At 49.5% G+C, this 20,814-nt stretch overlaps 2 protein-coding genes across 5 annotated transcripts in view; one reads left to right on the top strand and one right to left on the bottom strand.

The window, feature by feature from the left end:
• PPP2R5D (protein phosphatase 2 regulatory subunit B'delta) overlaps positions 1–10,790 on the bottom strand; it is a 29,430-nt gene extending 18,640 nt beyond the window's left edge. Inside the window, exons 1-7 of one of the 4 annotated variants that reach the window (XM_052701331.1) lie at positions 10,679–10,790; positions 10,169–10,249; positions 8,211–8,312; positions 4,141–4,348; positions 3,045–3,244; positions 2,598–2,708; positions 416–508 (exon numbers count right to left, since the gene is read on the bottom strand). In XM_052701331.1, coding sequence (XP_052557291.1) covers positions 416–508; positions 2,598–2,708; positions 3,045–3,244; positions 4,141–4,348; positions 8,211–8,312; positions 10,169–10,249; positions 10,679–10,705 — 822 coding nt within the window. In that variant the 5' untranslated portion in view covers positions 10,706–10,790. Of the gene's footprint in view, positions 1–415; positions 509–2,597; positions 2,709–3,044; positions 3,245–4,140; positions 4,349–8,210; positions 8,313–10,168; positions 10,250–10,379; positions 10,498–10,678 lie in introns of those variants that run through there. The other 3 variants (XM_052701339.1, XM_052701349.1, XM_052701345.1) reach the window with 3 other exon arrangements.
• Positions 10,791–15,981: 5,191 nt separating this feature from the next.
• Positions 15,982–20,814, top strand: part of LOC128089752 (lysophosphatidylserine lipase ABHD12) — a 32,538-nt gene continuing 27,705 nt past the window's right edge. The window contains exon 1 of the mRNA XM_052701473.1: positions 15,982–16,241. Coding sequence (XP_052557433.1) covers positions 16,105–16,241 — 137 coding nt within the window. The 5' untranslated portion in view covers positions 15,982–16,104. The remainder of the gene's footprint in view (positions 16,242–20,814) is intronic.

A 20,814-nucleotide genomic window follows, 5' to 3' on the forward strand; every position in this document is an offset into this window, starting at 1 on the left:
AGGCACTGCTCCTACTCAGCAAATGCGGCTCCTCCAGTCAAGAGATGCCTTCAGCACCTTGAGCACAGTGGCCACCCCCCTAGCCACAAGTTGGTACCATCAGCATTCATCTTCTAAAGCACAGCAATGGCCTGGACACTCTCCAAAGCAGTGTGTTCCCATGCTCCTCCTGCAAGGCCCCCACTGCCCCTCTCCCACCAATGATAACAAATTCCAGAGACTATAGCTTGCATGCCCTCTCGCCCAGCTCTGATAGCTCTAGCTGCTCTTTCAAGAAAAGACATAAGAAGAAAGAAAACTTTAATTATCTAATATTTCCTGATTAAACTGGACTATTTGCATAAAACTTCGGCCAAAGTCTACTGCATGTCCTTCACAAAGGTGCTGCACAGTGGCAGGGGCTATGATTACTTACAGACAGTACAAACTTCTGGTCAATGTATTTCTTCGCTATATTTGGTTGAAAATCAGGGGACTCCAAGAACCTGAGGAAGAACTCGTACACCAGCTGCAGGAGGAAAAAGAGATCGCTTAGAAATCCTCCTCATTTCCTCATCACTGTTTATTTCACGTTTTACATGTTTTCCATCTCCTTAGTGGCTTGAAAGAAGGCTGGAAAGCCTAAGTGGGGGCACAGAAAACACAGGAATACACATTTCCTCACCCACTGACACCGATTCAGCTGCCCTCACTATAATGGGCTATGGAGCAGTGGCACATAACTGCCCAAGTCTGCATGAGACCTCATCATTTCAGGTCCTGCCAAAGACAAAAGCCACCTACTCAGATCAAGACACTAAGCCTGGGAAAATCTTCTAGCTTCAGTCCCCACCTCTACAGAGAACAGAAACTTCCAGAAGAGAAGACAAAAGCTTAGGTTTATTAGCATCATAGAATAGAATGGTTTGGGTTGGAAGAGACTTTTAAGATCATCTACTTCCAACTCCCTGCTATAGGCAAGGACACCTCCCACTAGACCAGGCTGCTCACAGCCCTATCCAGTCTGGCACTGAATGCCTCTGAGCAACCTATTCCAGGGTCTCACCAACCTCACAGCAAAAAATTTCTTCCCAATATCTAGCCTAAATCTACCCCTTCCAGTTTAAAGACACCTCCCCTTGTCCTGTTGCTACATGCCTCCACAGAAAGTCCTTTCCCAGCATTCCTGTACGCACTCTTTAGGTACTAGAAGGCCACACTATAAGGTCCCTCCAGAGCCTTCTCTTCTTGGAAGCCCTTGAGACATACTGAGGAAGAACAAAAGAGACATGAAATGGACCCCAGGAAAATACTGTGTCCTCTGATCCCTGGGAACTGGCTTCAAATTTGGATTGACTCCACTAAACCACGTGAGATTCATGCTGTGTCACAATCCCACAAGAACAGCAGCTTGCTTTCAGAAGGCTGCTAGTGTTGAAACCTCCAGTGCTACTGCTGCCCTAGACTGGCAAGATTACCCAAAGGCAGAACCTGTCAAGAGAGAGTGCCTCTGAGGGACGACCAGGCCAAACTAGAGCCTCATATCCCCAGGTTCCAACTGAAGGAGCTGTGGGGCCACCCAATCACAGGTGAAACTGAGCTGCCAAGAACAGCAGCACAAAAAAACCCGAGGTCATGATGAAAACTCAGCAGTGGACCTCTTGCCACAGGCCTGTGCTGCCTGCTGCTGACTTAGTTCTAAGAAATAAATGCTTCCTATCATTTGCAGCACACTGGTGCTGAGGAAATACCACTCCTGTCAACACTCACATCCCTACGTCAACCAGAGCAGTGAGAAGTGATTAACCACTGCTGCAGAACTGCACTTTATGTCCTCTGTATTTTTGCCTCATCCTGCAGCGACTAGCTCTTGCTCTGCCTTTGTCAGATTGACTGCATGTCTCCCGGCAAGTGTCTGAGGAGACTCTTATAAACTTACCTCCTGACTTACACTTCTGAGCTCTATTAATCATGTTTGTTCTTGCCTTCATAACGCTTTTCACCTAATTTGTCTTAAACTATTTCTCGGGACACAGCTTACTGAAGAAATCCTCAGCCCCTTTTCTTCTTCTTCCACTCCTGTTCCCCATTTTTTTCTGGTCACATTTGCTCCCAGTTATTGCAACTGTGTTACATAAATATAAAAGAGATGTGTTAGCAGGTGCTAGCATAGGTTTTGCTGTGGCAACAAGCACTCCTACTCCTCTACATGCCTCCGAGAGACCATGGCAAGGAGGAGTGCCAAAACAGACAAGGGTGCTGTCTCCAATACTGCTGAAGCCTAGAGGATGAGAGCTCTTGAACCATCAGGATTGGAATTATCATTGTGGGGAAATGCTTCTTACAGAGACAATATGGCACAATTCCCTTTACTCCCAGCAAAGTGTTCCAGCCTACCTCAGTGCCACATGAGAATACAGCCACCTGCAGGTGAACGCTGTACAGAGCCATCAGCTTGTTTCCAGAATGCTCCTATCGCCTGCATTGCCTACATGCTGCTTCTCACCCATGGCCTGGCCCTTCCCTATCCTAGCACACAGCAACCCTCACTTACTGGGGCAGGCATCCAGACGACACAGACCCTCAGCTTCACAGATCTATACCTTCCTTCTCCTCACCTGTAGGTGTGGCCAGGCAGCCTCTAATGTAGGCTCATCTTCCTCAGGGTCAAACTCCGCTCCTGTGGGATTGGATGATGGCGGAAGTGTCCGGAAGAGGTTCACTGAAAACTGAGGTCAGCAAAAAGGACAATGAACGACATCGCTACTCTTACGATGGGCCTCCTGCAGCAAATCCCTCACTGCACAGCAACACATTTACCACGGCAAAAAGCTTTCCTCCTAGAGGCCGCAGGGTTACAGATTACAAATAAACTTCACAAGTGAAGTTCGTGCCAGGGAAAAAAACTTCCACCTCTCTTTACAAAGGATGGGAAAGATTGAGGTCACACTCCTCTCTGACAAATCTGTTTTTCTTTCTCTTCCCTCCCTCCCAAAAGCACACGCATCTGAACAGTCCCCATTTATTTGGCAAACAAGCACACACACGCTGGCCCCATGCCCTACCATAATAACAGCTTCAGGATAGATGGCCTCAGTGACGACATCACGGTTGTGTGTGATGTATTCTACCATTTCATTGAGACCTGCTCGCTTCACCTCCTTGAATTTCAGGTCACTGAGGGGGTCAGAGATGAAGTCAAAAAGCACACAGCATTGCCGCAGCTTCTGGATGAAAAGCTCTTCTCGCTCATGTGGAGGAGCATCTGGAAGAGAAAATAGGGATTGTCAGACCTCCGAGGTAGGCAAAGCATCTATCTGGTTCGCCTAGGAATCAGCATGGTTCACCCCCAAGCATGCATTCCCTTCTTTAGTCACAGCCCCCCTTGAGCTGGTGTGGTAGGAGGGAGAGTAACCCCTAATATGGAGACTGGGACAATGGAGGTAAAGAACAACTATTCCATCTGGCGATTTCAAACACTGTGCAGACGTCTGATCTACTAAGCATCAATCCCTTCCCATTGCAAGCTACTGTGGAAAAGAAACTCACTTTATGAGCTTCCTTCATAGACTAACTGAACTATCAGACAGCCACCTTTCCTAAAAGGCTGTTTCTGTGAGCAGTGTCAGCAACAGGCCTGGTTGAGTGACTGCTGACAACACTTTCTCCATGTCTCTACTTAAGGCACCTTTAATTGCACCATTATGGATACTAACTGCTAATGCTGGATAATTGCCCCAACGTAGGCAAGTTCAACAGCACTATCATAACTTGCAATGGAAACTTGAGGAGGAGAAGGTGGTCTGGTATTCTCCCAGGAACAGGTGACTGCAGGAGCCAAGAGCAGCCTCTACTAAGTTCTCCACACTTTACCACCCTCCCACACAAACTGCTGAAGAATCTGAAGCAACCTCAAATAAATGTAAGCACCAGGGCTTCAACTGCTTCAAATGGGAAAGCAAATAATCAAGTTCATATAGAATATTCTCTTTCAGGCTATTCATCAATTCGCAACCTGCTGCCACATCAAGCACCTTTCCCAGAGTCATCCCTACAGCACTGCTGGCAGGAGACTACCAGGGTCACCCTGGAAAGAACCCTCATGCTCTTCCGTCTGGAGAAAGCACAGCTTGTTAGGAAGGTTGCTAACAGTTTCTGTACCTTTAAGGGCTGGAAGCTTTTGCAGTTCCCTGTTTTTGCTCAGATTGAAGCGAGAAGAGCTGTGTCGACGCTCCTTCTTCACAATCTGGGGTCCCCCTGAGTACTTGATCTTATTTAGCTGGGTTGGCGGGGGAGCGCTGTTACTGGGGCGTTTATTCGAAGTTGTTTGTTGTTGCTGCTGCTGAGGCTGCTGCTGCGGCTGCTGGGCCTGTGATGGAAAAGAAAGTCAAACAAAACTCACAAGCTTTTACCTACAAGGCTCACAGGCAATAAGACACGGTCAGTATCTTCTTGGACTGAAGAAACTGGGCACATTTGCACCATTGCACTTGCATTTCAGCACACCTCATCCACTTCTGTGAGGCTGTGTGTCAGCTGGCTGCACGGGCAGCGCTATCTGCAAAGCGTACATCGGTTCTGCTCATGCCTGTGAGGTACCATGAAGGCATCAGAGCTTTCCAGCACGTGCGGTGCTACAGATATGGAAAGCAAGGCCAGGTCTTGCAACAAGTTATAAGAGCTTACTGATACAAACTCTTGTGTAGAGATGTCCTCTCAACTTGGTGCCTCTTAAAAAGAACTTAGAGCCGCTTTCCTTATTTTTAGCAGGTAACTGGAAACTCAAGCCAGCGCTTTCTCAGCTCAGCTCTGTTCTGGCTGAAGTTCTGCTGGTTTGACTCCCACTCCAGCCTTAGTGGTTATTATCTGACTCAGTAACATCACACTGATGCAACTCATTGAAAACTCATGGAAGAGGGAAACACCTCAAGAAAGAAGTCAGCGTACTCCAGACTTGCTGGGAGAGCACAATGTTCCCATTTCTCCCCAGAATGCCAACGAGTATTTTGGGGGAAAGCACCAGCAGTGCAGAGGCTTATCTGAGCTCTCCTCCAAACAAGATACAGTCACTACTTCCCTGTGAGGATTGGCTTACCTGCAGCTTACCCAAGACAGGAACAGTACTTGCCCTGAACTGAGTCCTCACATTTTCCAAGGAGGTGCAGCACAGCGTCACTGTGCAAGAAGAGCACCTGCATCGTGGGGAACCTGGATCACCCTCCTTCCACAGGGAAGAAGGGCAGATTATGAATGCTGAGCCACTACAGGGGAAAGGCGGTACAGAGAGAGACAAAAGGTGCATCAATAACCTTACAGGTAACACTCAGGGAAGAAGAACCTATGGGTCCTGCTAGAAGACATCTCAGGCTGACAGAACGTGTCTGTACATTCCCCACACACTCAGCAACGCCACATGTTCCCACCATGGTATGTGTACTGCAGGCCAACAGTCTACAGCCATGTCCCCTTCACTAGGGAGACTGGAAAAGTCACTGCCACTAGCTTCTAGTCTTCCATATCTGGCACGGAGAGAAACAAAACACAGCTTCAACTGTTCTTTATAAAATGGATATATGCAAGTATCACATAAAATTTCCTAGAGAAAACCCAGTGACGGGGAAGGCCGGATACATTCTTATGCTGCAGCACTCAAAGGGTTTTAGCATTGATTACTTCTACATTGATGTCATGGCATCGGTCTGAAATCTTGTTTTCAGGAGGCTCTTCCTGCATCAGGCCCACCATCCTTCTGCCTTCGACATCCCCCTACTTTGGTAACATGAATCAGGAGAAGAGAGGCTTGTTACAAGCTTCTTTAACACAGTTTTATCCTTGGGAACATACCAGACTGCTAAAACAAAGCTTCTCCCTTAACACCAGGTATCAACCTCACAGTTTCCCTGACATCAGCATCAGCTGACCAACACAAGCACATCAAACCAGGCTTCAGCCCCACTCCTGACACCTCCACAGCCGCTCGGAGAGATGCTGTTTGTGAGCCATGTGTGCTGGAGCGAGCAGGGAACAGCACAAAGCAGTTTGCCCAAGCGCGGTGCAGCAGCCCCACCTTTCCCGCTGCAGTGGAGCGGGCTGCTCTGCCAGCAGGAGGGGCCAGCCCCAATCACAAGCACATCTGAGCTCCCCGAGGCACCGGCTCCCCAGCTGCCTGGCATTTCCTCCCTGTTAGTTCCCACCGTCTCTCCTCCCTGCTAAGAGCTTGCCAGTACAAGTCAATGAGCCTCGGGCCCTGGGCCCGCTCTGTGCCATTTCTATTCACTCCGGGCTCCAGGAGATGCTCTTCTCCCAGCCACTCTGAGCGCAGCGTCAGCCTCTGTTCTGTTCTCCTTCCCATCCATGACCTCACCTCTGCAGGCACTCCCACTGCAGCTGGGTGTATCGCCACTCGGAAAGCCCTTCTGCCTCACTGGTCCCTTGAGCATCCCCCGCTTGCTAAGCTTCCAGCCCAGATCTGCTCTCAGCTCCTCCTCCTCCTCAGATGACTCTTCCCTTCCCATCCCTCAAGTCAGTACCTGTTCTTTGTCTGTTGTTACACGGCTTCCCCTATTAAAATCAACCTCCCTGTCTCAGAAGTAACACCAACACACTGTAACGCTTATGTCTGAATAATGAGCTCCAGGTACTGCAGTAACAAGCCCCATGGAGATATCTGCAAAACACGTAATACAGCAGCTCAGTGAAAAGGAGCACCCTCTCCCAGAGCTGTGCATCTCATCAGTGAGGCTCCAAGCTGTCCTTGAGGCTGCAAAGCAACCCCTCTTTACTGCTGCTGCTAATCCCTGCTCTCACTTCCAGGTCATTAACTCTCCTCACCACCCAGCTGCCTCTCCCAGGTTTTCTGGCCAAGAGTAACTCTTTATCATCCTCTCATCCACTCTGACATGTGCTCTTCTATTTCTTTTTTCTCCTTAAATAGCTACACAGAAATTCTCTCCGTTCATACCTTCGTCATGTTCCACAGGGAACGATCTAAAAAAATCTTTTATTTCCCACTCTCTGCTCTCACATTTTCTTCCACTGCTCCAAACTCTTCTGGAGCAAATTATGCTTCTCTAATGCCAGGGACTGGCCAAGCTATGCTGCCTCATCACCTCAGCCACTTTCACCAACAGAGCACTGCACTACCCCCTATAGGTAGTTCAAACACCACCTCTGGTGGGGACCTACCTGCTTTTGAATGCCCCTGCCCCTCCACCTCAGCTCCACAAACAACTCCTTTGCTGTGAAGAATAAAACACTACAGGCTTCCTTCCCTCTTCTTCTCCCTCCACAAAGATCCTCACAGGAGGTCCCAGTCTGCCGCACTCGCTCCAGTCTGTCAAAGGAGAGCTGCTCTTCAAAGAGCTTTACTCATTCCACCAGCTGGACAACTTGTCTGCAGAACAAGTCACAGCTTTCTGGTACCAGGATAAATGAGGACTGTGAGATCTCCTCTGCTCCCTGCAGCACAGCGCAAAGGAAGAAAAAGCATGCTGGAAGAACTGCCCAAATAATGTTCTCCTGCTGCAAGTCCATCAAACATTTGATCTACTGAGACACAAAGTTGACAATTCTGTTCAGCGCCCCTTCAGAAAGGTAACCAAACAACCATAACCCCGCGGAAGAATTCACAAGTCAAGAGACTCCATCAACTCCTACCACACAATACTGCTCCATGTGTTTCGTAAGGACAAAAGCCCCTCCTGCTTCCAACACAAGAAACAAGTCCAGCTCCTAGCGCACAGACCAAGTTCCTTACCCCAGTATTAAAGCAGAAATACCTTTCTGTGCTTCTTGAAGAGCAGGAAAATTGCATTCAAACTGGTATACATTTCTTCTCATCAAGCAAAAAGCTCTCTTCCATTCTGCAGCAGAGCAGTCCCGAGACAGCAAAGCACCAAGAGAGAACAAACTTCACCACAAACTCAACAGGGAAATGGAGAGGAGACCTGTGGCAGCAGCACATTGGAGAGGTGTCTCCTTTCTGCTCTCTGTTCCTATGATCAAAGGAGACCCAGCCTTCCATCCTAAAGAAGGGCTGGATTTTGTCTGGGGTATGCGGAAGTGGCTGGGTATGTTTTATGGGAGGGAAGGTTAGACACATCTCTTCTAAGTTTCTCCCGTGGCCAGGAACAACCATACATTATGTGCCATTTCAGGTAATGGAAGAAAACTTGTAACTAACTCTCCCTCTCTGGCTGCAGCACTCGTTACCAGGAAACACAGCCACACACCATGGGTTTGGATGGGGACATCACAGTGCTCTGGCTTTGGTGGCTCTCCATCACCTTTACATTGCAAGATTCAGGCTTCCTTCTTCTTCCTAGAGATGGGAACTCAACAAACAAAGAGTACCAAATAAATAAAAGGTGAGCCTGACCCCATGATGCCAAACTAGGCGTTCCCTCACTTGTTAAATCAGCAGACAGCCCTCAAGCAAGCCGTTTGTAGCTGTATACACAAAATAAAACAGGCAGAGGCCAAGACAGGGATGGGATATACAAAGAGGAATCTACAAAATTGCCACCAGCTCCAAGGCAAACAAACTCAGCTGGTTTTCTGCTGGCTACAAGGCAGGTTAGGCATGAGCACGGCTTGAACCTTGAACTGGATTGGCTGTAGTAGGGATAATTTTTGAGGCTGTGCAACACAGGTCCATGCTTTGAAGGAGACCCTAAAGTAACCTTATTTGGACGATGATGTTCCCATGAACCACGGAAGTCTTCCAGGTCTTCATTAGCCTGACATCTCCCATACCCAATCCTCCAAATCATAAGTGCAAAACATTCCAAACAAGACATGAGTACACAGGCTTCTGTGGACGTAGAAGTGACACAGCTTGTTTGCCAAACTGCAGAATTACAAAGAAACAAAACAAAAACCATACCACCATACATACGCATGCATCCTTTGTTGGACACGCATACAATGCACTTCCAAGCCAAGTCTCAGAACCCACAGGCACACTGTTTGGGTGCTGGACAGACCCAAGTCTGCCAGAAAAGCTCCAGCTGACCCAAATTTTTGTTAGTTCTTATACAGCTTTTCATGTTATCACGTTCTGCTGAAGCCATCCTAATACATCCAGATTGGCAACATCAAAATTGAGAATGAGACTCTGCATAGTTAGGAATACAGATTGTGCCTTTTTGTGAGTAATGCTGAGCTCAGAAATGAAGCAGTTATACAAAGAAGAATCACTTCATCTCTAGCACTTTATCCCTATTCTTTGAGGTGTCCTAGCAATTATTTCGCAGCCTCACTCCCCCAGAAAATGCCTTTCAAGAACAAGCTCCTTTTCTCTGACTCCTCACTACTCTCCCACTCTGACACCAGGTGACAACAGAGTTGATTGTGCTTTGCTCTGACAGGAGCAATGCAACTGCTCCTGTCTGTCAGGCCTCCTCCTCCCTAGGAGCAATGGCTCCTCTCATTGACTCATAGAATATCCCCAGAGGGAAAGGATCCACAAGGATAATTGAATCCAACTCCTAGCTCCACACAGGACCACTCAGCCCCAGTGTCAGAGCGGTGTCCCAGTGCACCCTGAGCTCCAGCATCAGGGCTGTGCCCACTGCCCTGCACAGCCTCTGCCATGCCCACCGCCCTCTGGGGTGCAACCTTTCCCTCACCCCCACCTGCTCTCCCCTGACACAGCTCCACACCATTCTCTTGCACCCTGCCGCTGTCTCCAAAGAGCAGAGCTTCACACTGCCCTCTGCTCCCTACGAGGAGCTGCAGGCTGCCATGAGGCCTCCCTCAGCTCCTCTGCTCTGTGTTGAGTAAACCAAGGGCCTCAGCTGCTCCTTATTCATCTTGGCCTCTAGACCCTTCCCCACCTTCATATCCCTCCTTTGGAGGCTGATGTTTTATAGCTTACATCGTGGCTCCCATAGCTGCAACGCAGCGCTCGAGACGAGGCCACACAGCAGTCACCTCAGAGGCTGCCATGTCTCTCCCTGCAGCCAGCTTCACCACACTGCCCCCAGCTTTGTGCCAGGCCTTTCTGCAGGGCTGCACGACAGGAGGCTCGCCGTGACTCCTCCGTCGCTCCCCTCGGGCCGCAGCTCGAGGGGCACTAACTTGGTGCTAACTTTCGCCTTTGCCGTTCTCTGCTCCGACCCCACGGATCCGGGAGGGATCCTCCCATGCAGGAACGCGGGGACAGCGCCGTGTGAGGCGGAAGCCTTACCTCTTCCGAATTCTCAGCCCCGCCATCCTTCCCGCTGCCGCCGCCGGGCTTTGTGGTGCTTTTGGCCGACTTCGGAGACTCCTGAAAGGCCGAAAAAGCGAAACGTTCGCCCTGCGCGCCCCGACACCGCGGCCCCGCGCCGCCTTTGTACCTCCTCCCCTAGGAAGGGCACCCCGCGGCCCGTTCCGAGGCCTCTACCGGGGCAGCGTACCTCTCCTACCGAAGGCATCTCCGCGGGATGGGGGGGTGTCGAGGACGGGGTGGGGATGAGGGTGTGGGGGGGCACCGCCGCCCCCCGCGCGCGCCTCCGCCGCCCTCCTGCACCAGGCGCCCCGCCCGCCCCGCCGCGCGCGCCCCCGCCCCCTGCCGGCCGCAGCCCCGCGCGCGCCCCCGCCCAACGGCCGCGCCGAAGGAAGGCCGCGGCGAGGATGGAGGGAGACGGGGAAGGAGCGGCGAGGGGGCCGCACGCCCGAGGAACGTCCCCGCAGCTCGCCCTCCCGCCCGCCGCACCTTCTCCTTCTTCAGCTTGTAGGGCATGGTGAGCGCCGGGCCCCAGCCGCTCTGCTCCCGCTCCCGCCGCCGCCTGCGCCCGGGCCCGGCCGCAGCGCGCCGCTCCCATTGGGCCAGCCCAGCACGTCTGCCTAGCAACAGCCTGCGCTGCGCCGCGCCGACGCAGAGCGGCGGATTTTTGTGATTGGCGAAGCGGCCCGTCTGTCGCTGGCTGCGAGGGGTGACCCGAACCGGGGAAAAACCCGGAGTCTTTGCACCCTTTCCCCGTCGGTACGCGTTCCCAGGATCCCCTCCGGCCTTCTCTAAGCAACGCAGCCCCAGCTGTCTTAGCCTATGAGGGATGCTCCAGTCCCTTCATCATCTTCGTGCCTCTGGCTGGGCTCCTTCCAGTGTGTCCACGTTTCTCCTGCACTGCGTCGCCAAGAACAGGACCGAGTGGCCTTGCCTGTGCTGAGCGGAGAGGAAGCATCACCTCCTTCCACCAGCTGGCATCACTCCTCCCCAGAGGCTGTGGGGTTGTTCTGTGCATGGCTACAGCCTGGTACCTACCACTCCTTTCTCTGCCAAGCTGCTTTCCAGCAGGTTGGTTTGCCTCCACCAGGGTGCTGGTGCCTGGGCTTGTTCCTCCCTGGGGGCAAGACATTGCACTTCCCTTGCTGAGCAGGAGCTTTATCTTCACCCATTTCTCAGACCTGTCCTGTTGCCTCTGAATAGCTGCACAACCCTCTGAGGTACCAGCCCAGCTCCCTCAGCCTTTCTTCATAGGATCTGCCCTCGGTGAAGCCATGCTGGCTGTCTCAGATCACTTCATCTTGCAGGTGCCTTAACATCTCTTCTAGGAGGATCTGTTTCATGATCTTCCCAGGCACAGAGATGAGGCTCACTGACCTATAGTTCCCTGGGTCCTCCTTTCTCCTTTTCTTGGAAGTAGGAGTGATGTTTCCCTTTTTCCAGTTACTAGAGATTTGCCTGACAGCCACAGAGAAGATAAATGCCCCTGGGCACATCCCTATCGACTGTCCTCCAGCTGGACTTTGTGCACCTAAACACTCTGAGGCTCTACCCCATACCTCATCGATATCTCAATGGTGATGTTACCAGAGTGTTCAAGCTCTATTCACATCAAGAGAACAGATATTAGTTGCTCTCCTTTCACCCATCAAACCAGCCATCTAATCGCAGGAGGTTTCAGACAGACTCAGCAGCAGTTCCCCTCCACAAATCCATGCTGACTACTACTGGTCGCCTTCTTATTATGCTCCATGTGTCTTGTGTCTTTCCAGTTTGCTTCAGTGTTCTTCAGCCTGACGCTCTTCTCCCTAGAGACGACTTTTCCATTTCTTCTGGTCTCAGAGGCCTGCTATTCCTGAAATCTGCAAAGGTCAGAAATTTTCACTGTGCTTGCTGACCCGGTGCAAAACGTTCCTTCAGCCTGTTTCAGTGCCACGTGGGACTGCTGCCATCTACAGGCGAGTGCTGCACAAAGCAGACAGCCTGTTTCCGATGCTGCTGCATTGCCTACAAGCGCTCTGTGACCTGTGGACGACAGACTTCGTCACTCCTTACGGCAGGCTTCAGCTCCACACCAGGCTTGAAATTCCGGAGATAAATTCACCATAATCTGTAGCAATTGGAAGAGGGTTCGTTAAAAATCAAGAAGTGCAAAAATGTTTGTGAATGACACCCTTGCACGTTGCGGTGCTCTCCTGCTACCTAATCTCTTGCTGCTGAGCATATCATGACTGGCTCCAGTAGAACACACAAAGAGCTTGGCAGTCCTCAGCAGCTCTTGAAGGATGTGCATTTTGTTCCGCATGATTTAAACATGTGAAACATATCCTCTACTACTGATGGAACAAGTCTGAGCACCTGGAGATACCTGTCCTGTTAAAGAAGTAGCCAAGCCACTTTTACAGCCACTGGCTATTGGACACCTCAAAAATCCGTGCCATAGAGTATGAGATATTTGCAGAAGCAAACAAATGTGCCATTGCAGAGCAAGATTTGATTTTTGCTGCAGTAAGAGGGTAGGGTCAAGAAAGCTGAGAAAGTTTTGAGGCGCTTGATGACCTGTTTGCTGGTGCAAGAGATGAAAAAGCTCCAGTTCTCTTCAGCAAAGTCCATAATATTCATTGCTCTGGGTTCAAACAGGTGCAGATTTTACCTACAGCCTGCTTTGAGTGAGTACTGTGCATTTGTCAGCAGGAAACTTGCAGTGTGTCCTTGGCCCTGCTCTATCTCCCTGACTGAGCACATCTGTTCAGTAGGTGACCTGCAGATGTCTGTTTCAAAGCTGCCACTTTGTATTACAGTTTCTCAGAACCACAGGATCCACAAGGGTCCTGGAGTGTCAATACCAATGGGAATTGGAAGACAGCTCTTTGAGCTTAAGCTTGGGCACTTAGGTGATCTCAGTGTAGCTCTAGCTGTGCAAGCTCTGAGTTATGTTGTTGCCTCCTCCTGAAAAGAAACTCCTGGGTTGCAGCTTCATGAAAAAAAGAAAAAAAGAAAAAAAAAGGGGAAAAAAGAAAGAAAAAAAAGAAAGAAAGTTAAAAAAAAGAGTTACAATAGGCACCTTTTTCTGTAATGGGTCACATTATGAACCTTTGTTGTATATTACCTGGCCAGTCTCTGTGGGCAGGCATATTCTGGGCTCACAGGGCACACTCTTTGATGGAGCGTGATCCATCAGTGGGGAGTGAAACAAGACTGCTTCACCAGGGGCACTAGGACTAGCAGGCAAGATGGTCAGCATGAAGGAAACTGGAGAGAAACCTTAGGAACATCTTCAAATACACAGCTTGAGGGGCTGCCCCAGCAGGCAGGTAAATACAAATGCTTCCCAGATTATGTATTTCTCAATTTACAACTCCCAGACCTCAATTTGGAGTGGAACAAAGAAAACTCTTAGCTATTCTGTGCTTTGGTAGGAACCTCTGTGATCATACTGAGCTTGGCTGTTGCAAGTGGTAGTTCCGTCACCTGGCCAGCAGACGGTCTGCAAGAGCTGGACTGGATGTACTTGGATTTTCTGTTGTCTGAATTCTGCAGAACTGTTCCATGCCCTTAGAAATGCATACTACACTGTAAAGAAAGGATCTAAATGTGACCCAGGACCAACGTATGTCTTTATCACAATGCTCTTTTTTGTTGGAACAAATAATACATCTGGGCAGATTTCAGTCTTCTCTAAACCTAAGCACTAGCTCATTTTTTATTTGTTTTTCAAACTCATCAGTTAAACAAACCTAGCTGGGCACAAGGAGAAAAATGTCCTTGAGCCTATAACATACAGCAACATCTCCTGCATTTTGCCAGAGATATAACACCAAAAAAGGTCATTTTTACAGGCAAGGCTATCGTAAAGATGACAATGAACTTTAGGAGTGTTCACTCAACTATCTCCAAAACTGGGGGAAAAAATGTTCCCAGAAGGGCAGCTGTGCCCTGCAGGACTGGTTAGGAGTGCCTGAACAGAATTTCCTGATGACGGCTGGTAGTGCCATAATTCCTAGCTCTGTCACAGAGGAGCAGTTTGAGGAATAGAACACTATGGCCTCTGGATTTTCAGAGGTTCTCTACCTCCTTTGTAGGGTGTACAGTCTCCCTCTGCTCTGCTCTGAGTCTCCTCTCCTTGGCTTTTTCCCTCACTTGTCACCTCCTCCTCAAAGGTAGCTCTGCCCCTGCTTTTTCTGATCACTCAGTTGCTTTGAATACTCTGCACTTTCGAGAGATTTAACTTCCAGTGGTTTCCTCACCAGTAATTTCTTCTGGCCTTTTTGTGTTACTTCAGTGTCTCCTTCTTTGGGTTCTATCCTTTGTGGACACTTGCTAGAGTGTCATCCACATTTCTCATCCCCTCATTTTGTAATGTTACTCAGGATCTGTGTTAGTCGATGTTCTTTGCTTTCTATCTTCTTCATCTCCAGGCCAGGCAAGTGTATTCAAGTACATGGTAGGAAGGAGACTGGAATCAGTAAAGTTAGCAGGTGGTTTCCTTATCTCCTGGCCTGTTTTCACACCTCTTCAAGATCCTTCCAGACATACCCTATAGAAGGTGACCTTGCTCAGAGGGATAGTTTCTGCTACAGCTTTACCGTAATCTCCATTTATGCCTTGGGCTAAGAAATATCAAATTATTTCTCAGCTTTTTTTCTGACTGGATTTTCCTGTTCTTCCTGTATATTCTCTGTAGAACTACATGGAGCTACTGGTTGCTAAGAAGTCATGTGACAGCACGTTTCCTGGGCTGTTTAGCACTGTTTAGATGAATTGTCTGGTGACCACAAATGGCAGAATTTCACCTTAGTTCATCTACAACAGCAGCAGAAGTACGTCCCTTGCCTTAACACATTCCCAGCCAAATTCCCACCAGAATTCAACCATAATGCCTGAGGTTCGTCTGGGATTAGGGATGGATGCTGCCACATTATTTTTTTGTGAGCGGGCAACGTTCTGATGCAGCACTCACCTCTTACAGTAGGTAAGAAGTACTGATCCCAAATAGGAGAGTCTCTCTTATGCACCATAGATCATGCACGAGCAGTACAGAGGACTACACATGCAATAAATATATAAATAGCGACAAAAATAAATGATGTGGTGATTTCTAAATCTTAAAAATCTCTAAAAGGTCACAAATGCTAGTAGAAGCTTCCACTGACATGGCAAAGCAGACATCAGCACGTTAGCGTGTGATTTCTGCAAGCTAACCGTTATGCTGAGATAGCTGATGCTTGTCTGATGGCAACGACTTCCTCCTCGCCGACGCACTGTTTTTGCTTTTGGGATGAATTTGTAATGCCCTATTTACCTGGAATCTCAGTGTATGTTCCAGGTACGGCTCAGTTTGCACGATGACAGAAGATACGGCCACAGAATAGCTGTGGTCACTTGTCTGAAGAGCTCTGCTTTCCAGGAATTCCTCCACTCCTTCCCTGTAGGAGAGCACACGGACACCCTGTCAGACCAACCCAATGTTTACTATTGGAAGACGAGATACGTAAGAGTGCCTGCTTTCTGCTGCTCATTGTTACCACACAGATACTTTTATTTATTAATATTATTGGTGACAGTAGAATAGACGGTTTATTTATTCCCAGCGCGGCCGCCACCGCCCCGCCCACACGCCGCGGCAGCGCCTCGGGCCGCCGACAAAATGGCGGCGCAGCGCTCTCTGCCCTCAGTAAAGATGGCGGCGCGGCGCTCTCTGCCTGCTGTAAAGATGGCGGCGCCGCGCGGAGTGGGCGGCGGCCATCCGAGGTGCGAGTGTCCTTTGTCCCCAGCCCGCTCCGGAGGCGGAGATTGGCGGGGGCGGGGCCGGGGCCAGCGCGAGCGCGGTGCTGGGCGAGCGGCGGCCGTGCGCGGAGCCGCTGCTGTCGTCCCCGACGTCCCGGTCCGCCGCCGCCGCTGCTCCCCCGCCCGCCATGAGGAAGCGCAACGAGTCGGTCACGGTGGAGCATGAGCGCGCCGCCGCGCCCGCGCCTCTCGACAAGGGCTGCAGCCTGAGGCACAGCCTGCGCCTGCCCGCCGCCGACACGGGCATGAAGCGACCGCTCGGCAGGTAAGCCGTTCTCCGCCGGGGTCGCGAGCGTGTGCCGGCGGGCGCCGGGATCGGGGCTCGGCCGGCTGCCGCGCGAGAGCCGCGGCCGGGGCGAAGCCGCGGCCGTTCTCTGTCTGCCGCCTCGGCATTTGTAGTGCTTTCTGCGTGTTGGTGCTGTTACGCCAGGAGAGCGATTGCATTCCTCTTAAAAGCAATAGATCTGTAATGGGAGAAGATGCGTTTAGCCTAGGGCCGTCTTCACATCTTGTACGAAGACGGACGGATGCTTCGGAAGGGCGGCGGAAAAGGGCAGAGCCCCGAGCTCCTGCCGCTGTGCAGCCGGCGTTAGCCATGGTCACGTTGCTGAAGTGTGAAGAGTATTTCATGGCCGTGCAGTTCGGGAGGCTGGAGCCAAATCGCTGTGCTGCAGGAACGCGGCAGCCTGTGGGAGCCTAAAGGCAGGCGAGGCTCTGGAAAATGAGCCCGAGTGGCTCTTTCTGTGGTGAACTCCCTGAGGATCTTTCTGTTCTCTTAGACAAAACCAACATTAGAAAGGAAAATTTTCCTGCTGATGACATGGATTCTTTTTGTCACGAGTGGTGGCAGAGCCCATAAAGTGCTGTTGCTAATCTCTGTGGGTGATGGTGTTTGTTTTCGTGCCCCACAGGTAAAACTTTGGGATGCTGTCAGCGCTCGGTTCGTGTTCGCACAAGCTGTAGTAATTGCAGATGGCGCTGGGTTGGCTTCTCCGTTCTGATGGTGTGCAGTAGCTCAGACTGTGTGCGTGTTCAGCTTCTGTGACTACTTACTTGATTTCGCTGTAGGAGATTACCCCTACTTTCAGAAGTTACCAAGTGATAGCTTGCTGACTCTTCCAGTTTTAAAGCGCTTCTTTGCTGAAGCAGAGGTGCTACCTGAGCAGAGCCTCAGGCTGCTGGCTGGCTCTGGTAGGCAGAGATGTGGTAGAATGAGCACTGCTCCTAGATCTATGGCACAGGGAAGGCCAAGCTGAACGCATGCTCTGCTTGTGGAAAGTTTCCTTGTACTTATTCCTCCTTTTGCACTTTTCAAAAACAGTCAGTGGGCAAATTTTCCCTGCTTTTCTCCAAGTTGAGCCTTTGAAACTGTTTCAGAAGCCCCTGGAGTCCTGCATGCGTTTTAAGCTTGTTAATTGTCTTGGTTGAATCATATATTCCATACAGCAGCATCTTACAAACTTGATGTTGTTGGAAAGCTTTATCTGTTCGGAGCTCACTTTCCCTCAACAGCAATATAAATAGACGAAATCCTATGGACCATCCTGGGCAGTATTACAGAAATGACTCTTGTTCGCAGCCAAGTAAGAACATTAAAAGAAACAATCACTTGCTTATCTCCTTCTGCTGCCTTTTCTTGTCTGCTGTACCAGTGCAGGTTGTCATATACTTCAAGTGAACCTCCTTTGACTGCTTCACCCTTCAGCCAGTGGTTTGCAAGCAGGATATTTGGGTCTGCTAATATCCTCCAGTTATGTTTTCTGCAGGATAACAACTGCACTGCTGAAGTGTGAATCTGAGCTTGCAGGAATGGGAGGTCCAGGCAGAAGGGAGTCTGATGCACAGAGATAACAGTGTTATCCAAGGCAGCTATCTTAAGGCAGGTCAGACAGCTGCCCCATGTTCATCAGCAGATTGCAGAGTGTGTAAGGAGGAACGTAAGAAGAAGCAACACACATAATGAACCTCTCCAGGCAGGGTATCCTGACCATGGCCAGTTATGTAGCCAGCAAACTTCTGTACCTGATTCCTTCCATTTTGATGTGCAGAGTTGTGCTGTTGTTGCAGCATACTGCTCAGTATAAGGTTATTACCCCTTATAGCTCCTTATACCATGGGTATTTGGTTGTGTTGTTGTTTGTTAGTGTGTTTCATCACTTTTGCTTCCTAGCTCACAGAAACTGGAAGGACGTGAAGCTACATTGCAAGGATGCTGGGGAGGTGCAGTTGGCATAGTGTCTGTGTATAATCAAAGAATATTAGGATGTTATAATCGCAAAATAAACAAGAGAGTTAAGCAAAGTAGACTATGACAACAAAAGATAATAAACAGAAGACTTACCCCTATCCTGGGCTCACCCACAAAACACCAGCAGAGCCAACCTCCAGCAGAGCTCCTTCTCCACTGGCAGCCAGCTCTTAAATAGGTCTAGGAGGGCTGCAGCCAGGCTCCATCCTTCCGGCATCACAGGTGAATTGCCTTCAGCTGTGCTCCTCTGGCTGACTCATGGCTCTCCTCAGGTGATCAATCAGAGGTTCAGGCAGGCGACTCAGCAGTTCCCATACACTCTGTAACTGGGGATTAGTGCTGCAACTAGTTATTCCTAGCAATGTGCTCATTGATGCAATAGTTAAAATTGGCACTTGTGGTGGCTGTGGGTTCCGTGTCCAGGGCAACTAGGGCTGCTTGCATTTCACGCTGCTGTTAAGAAACTCACTCTGTGTATGGTTTTCCATCTTTGATAGTGACACAAACTGCTGGTTGGAAAAGCAAAGCAGCTCTATAGCAGCCTGAAGCATCCGCGTGGTTCTACAGCCCAGGGCTGACCACATAGCAGCTCCTGTGGCTGTGGAGCATTGGGACTGCAGAGACAGCAGTTTGTGATGGCAGTGCTGACCTGGGCTGCAAAGCACTAGCAGGGCTTGTGGGTGCCCTTCCCCAGCAGGACTCTCTCTCTTCACGTCCAGTGCCTCAACAAAGGCTAAATAGCACCTAAATGTAAACAGTGCTTATTCTTCCAGCAGTATTTTTGAGTTTTAATAGCATTGCACATGTCCCTCTGTTGTGGTTCAGACCCATCATCATGCTGTACTCATTCATCCCGGAGCTGAAGTTGATTCTGAAGTGATGGCGTTTGAGCTCCTCTGTCACAAAAAGTGCATATGTGCACATACAGCTGATGGCGATGGATCTCTGATAAACCAAAGATGTATGTGAGTGCATACTGTAGTCAGTGTGGCTTACAGATGTCAAGAAATGCATGTCTTCCTGTTTTGCTCCCACATGTAGTGATAATATTAAGTATGGTGATTATCTAAGAACTTTACCAGGAGCTGCTTTGACAGATTGAGAACAATTTTTTTTTAAATTTTTTTAAGAAAGGATTGAGACATTTTGCCTGAAACTATTAAATCTGAGATTGCAGTGCTAAACAAGCAGCATACAAAGCGCTTGGATTTCCTGATATGTGTGTCTTGTGTGGATGACCATTCCTGTAATGATTGTGTTGCGACTTTCTACCTGACAGCTTGAATTATCTGCTGGTTGGTTATTAAGGTAGAAGTGTGTTTTGAGTAAGCAATCTTAGCAGATGTGTGTTTGAAGAGTGATTGTAAGGCTGTTAATGTATCTCAGTTTTGTGATTGCTGGCTGTGATGTTTCGAGGAAAAGCATTTGAGCAGCCTTAGTTACAGAACACCTTGATGTGAGAACAGGGAGAATAAAGGAAGTCAGGTGAGTTTAATACTGGCTTTGATCTGAAAGCAAGTTCTCCTATCTCATTTCTATTGAACCCTGATCCTGGAGGCAAACAGTCGCAGGAATATTACCCTTCTCTCCTGTGGCTTAGTCCTTATCTGTGCCTCTTTAATCCCGATCAATAGCCAGACTCTAGACCTGAAATGGTAATTTTGCCATTCTGTGGTCTCGTTTGCTGGTGAAGCTTAGTTGATTCTCTGTGCTGTGAAGCAGTGACAAGCTGCAGACTCTGTGAGTGGGAGCTCTGTACCTGATGCTTTGTTGTGCTGCGTCTCTGGAGAACTGCTGTCCTGCTGCCCCTTCGCTCATCTCAGCTACCTCCACTCTTAGCAGCCCCTGCTCCTGTCTCTTAATTTTACTGGAGCAGTGAGTGTGCCCATGCATGCTGAATGCAATGTGTAGTGACCCTTGGTGCCACACAGCTCCAGTAGCTGACGTGCTCTGTGCCTCCCTGTGTCTCTTTGGATTTAAGCAGCAGCATCTTTCCTCTTGACAGAAGACTTGGCCATCTCTGTCTTTCAGATCAGTTGTTGGTGAGCAGAGTGCACGAAGGACTGGTGACAGTTTCCAGTCTCATGCTGTGCTTTTTTCCATATTAAGTACAGGTTGAACCATGGTTTCTCATTTGGCTGTAAAAACAACCTGCTCTGTGGTTTTCTATTAATTTTATTAATAATTTTACTGCAATTCCTCTTTGAAGAGGAAGCACGGTAGTATTTTGCTTGGATCTATCAAAAATGGCATTGTGTAACTACTTCCACACGTCTGTCTGCCTGTCCCATGACTGGGAACTCAGTGGCTGTGGCTAAAACTGTTTTCTCCAGTTCCCCATGTTTCAAAGAACTCTGCCCAAGCACACTTGCTTTGGGCTCAGCGGGAATTTTTCTCTGGTGTTGTAACTGAGTTTCGTGTTGGTCTCCTTGCACTCTATTTGACTGCAGTGCCATTATTGTGGCATCCTATGGACCCTTGAGTTCAGTTGTTCTTCTTTGGCTTATGTCTAAATTATTAACCGTGGCTGCTGTTAGTTCCTTTGGGACTGCTGTATCATAGGGCGAGCTGTCAGTCAGTGTGATGCTGT

This window comes from Tympanuchus pallidicinctus, unplaced genomic scaffold (genome assembly GCF_026119805.1).
Source record: "Tympanuchus pallidicinctus isolate F22 unplaced genomic scaffold, pur_lepc_1.0 scaffold1, whole genome shotgun sequence".
Classification (NCBI taxonomy): Eukaryota; Metazoa; Chordata; class Aves; order Galliformes; family Phasianidae; genus Tympanuchus; species Tympanuchus pallidicinctus.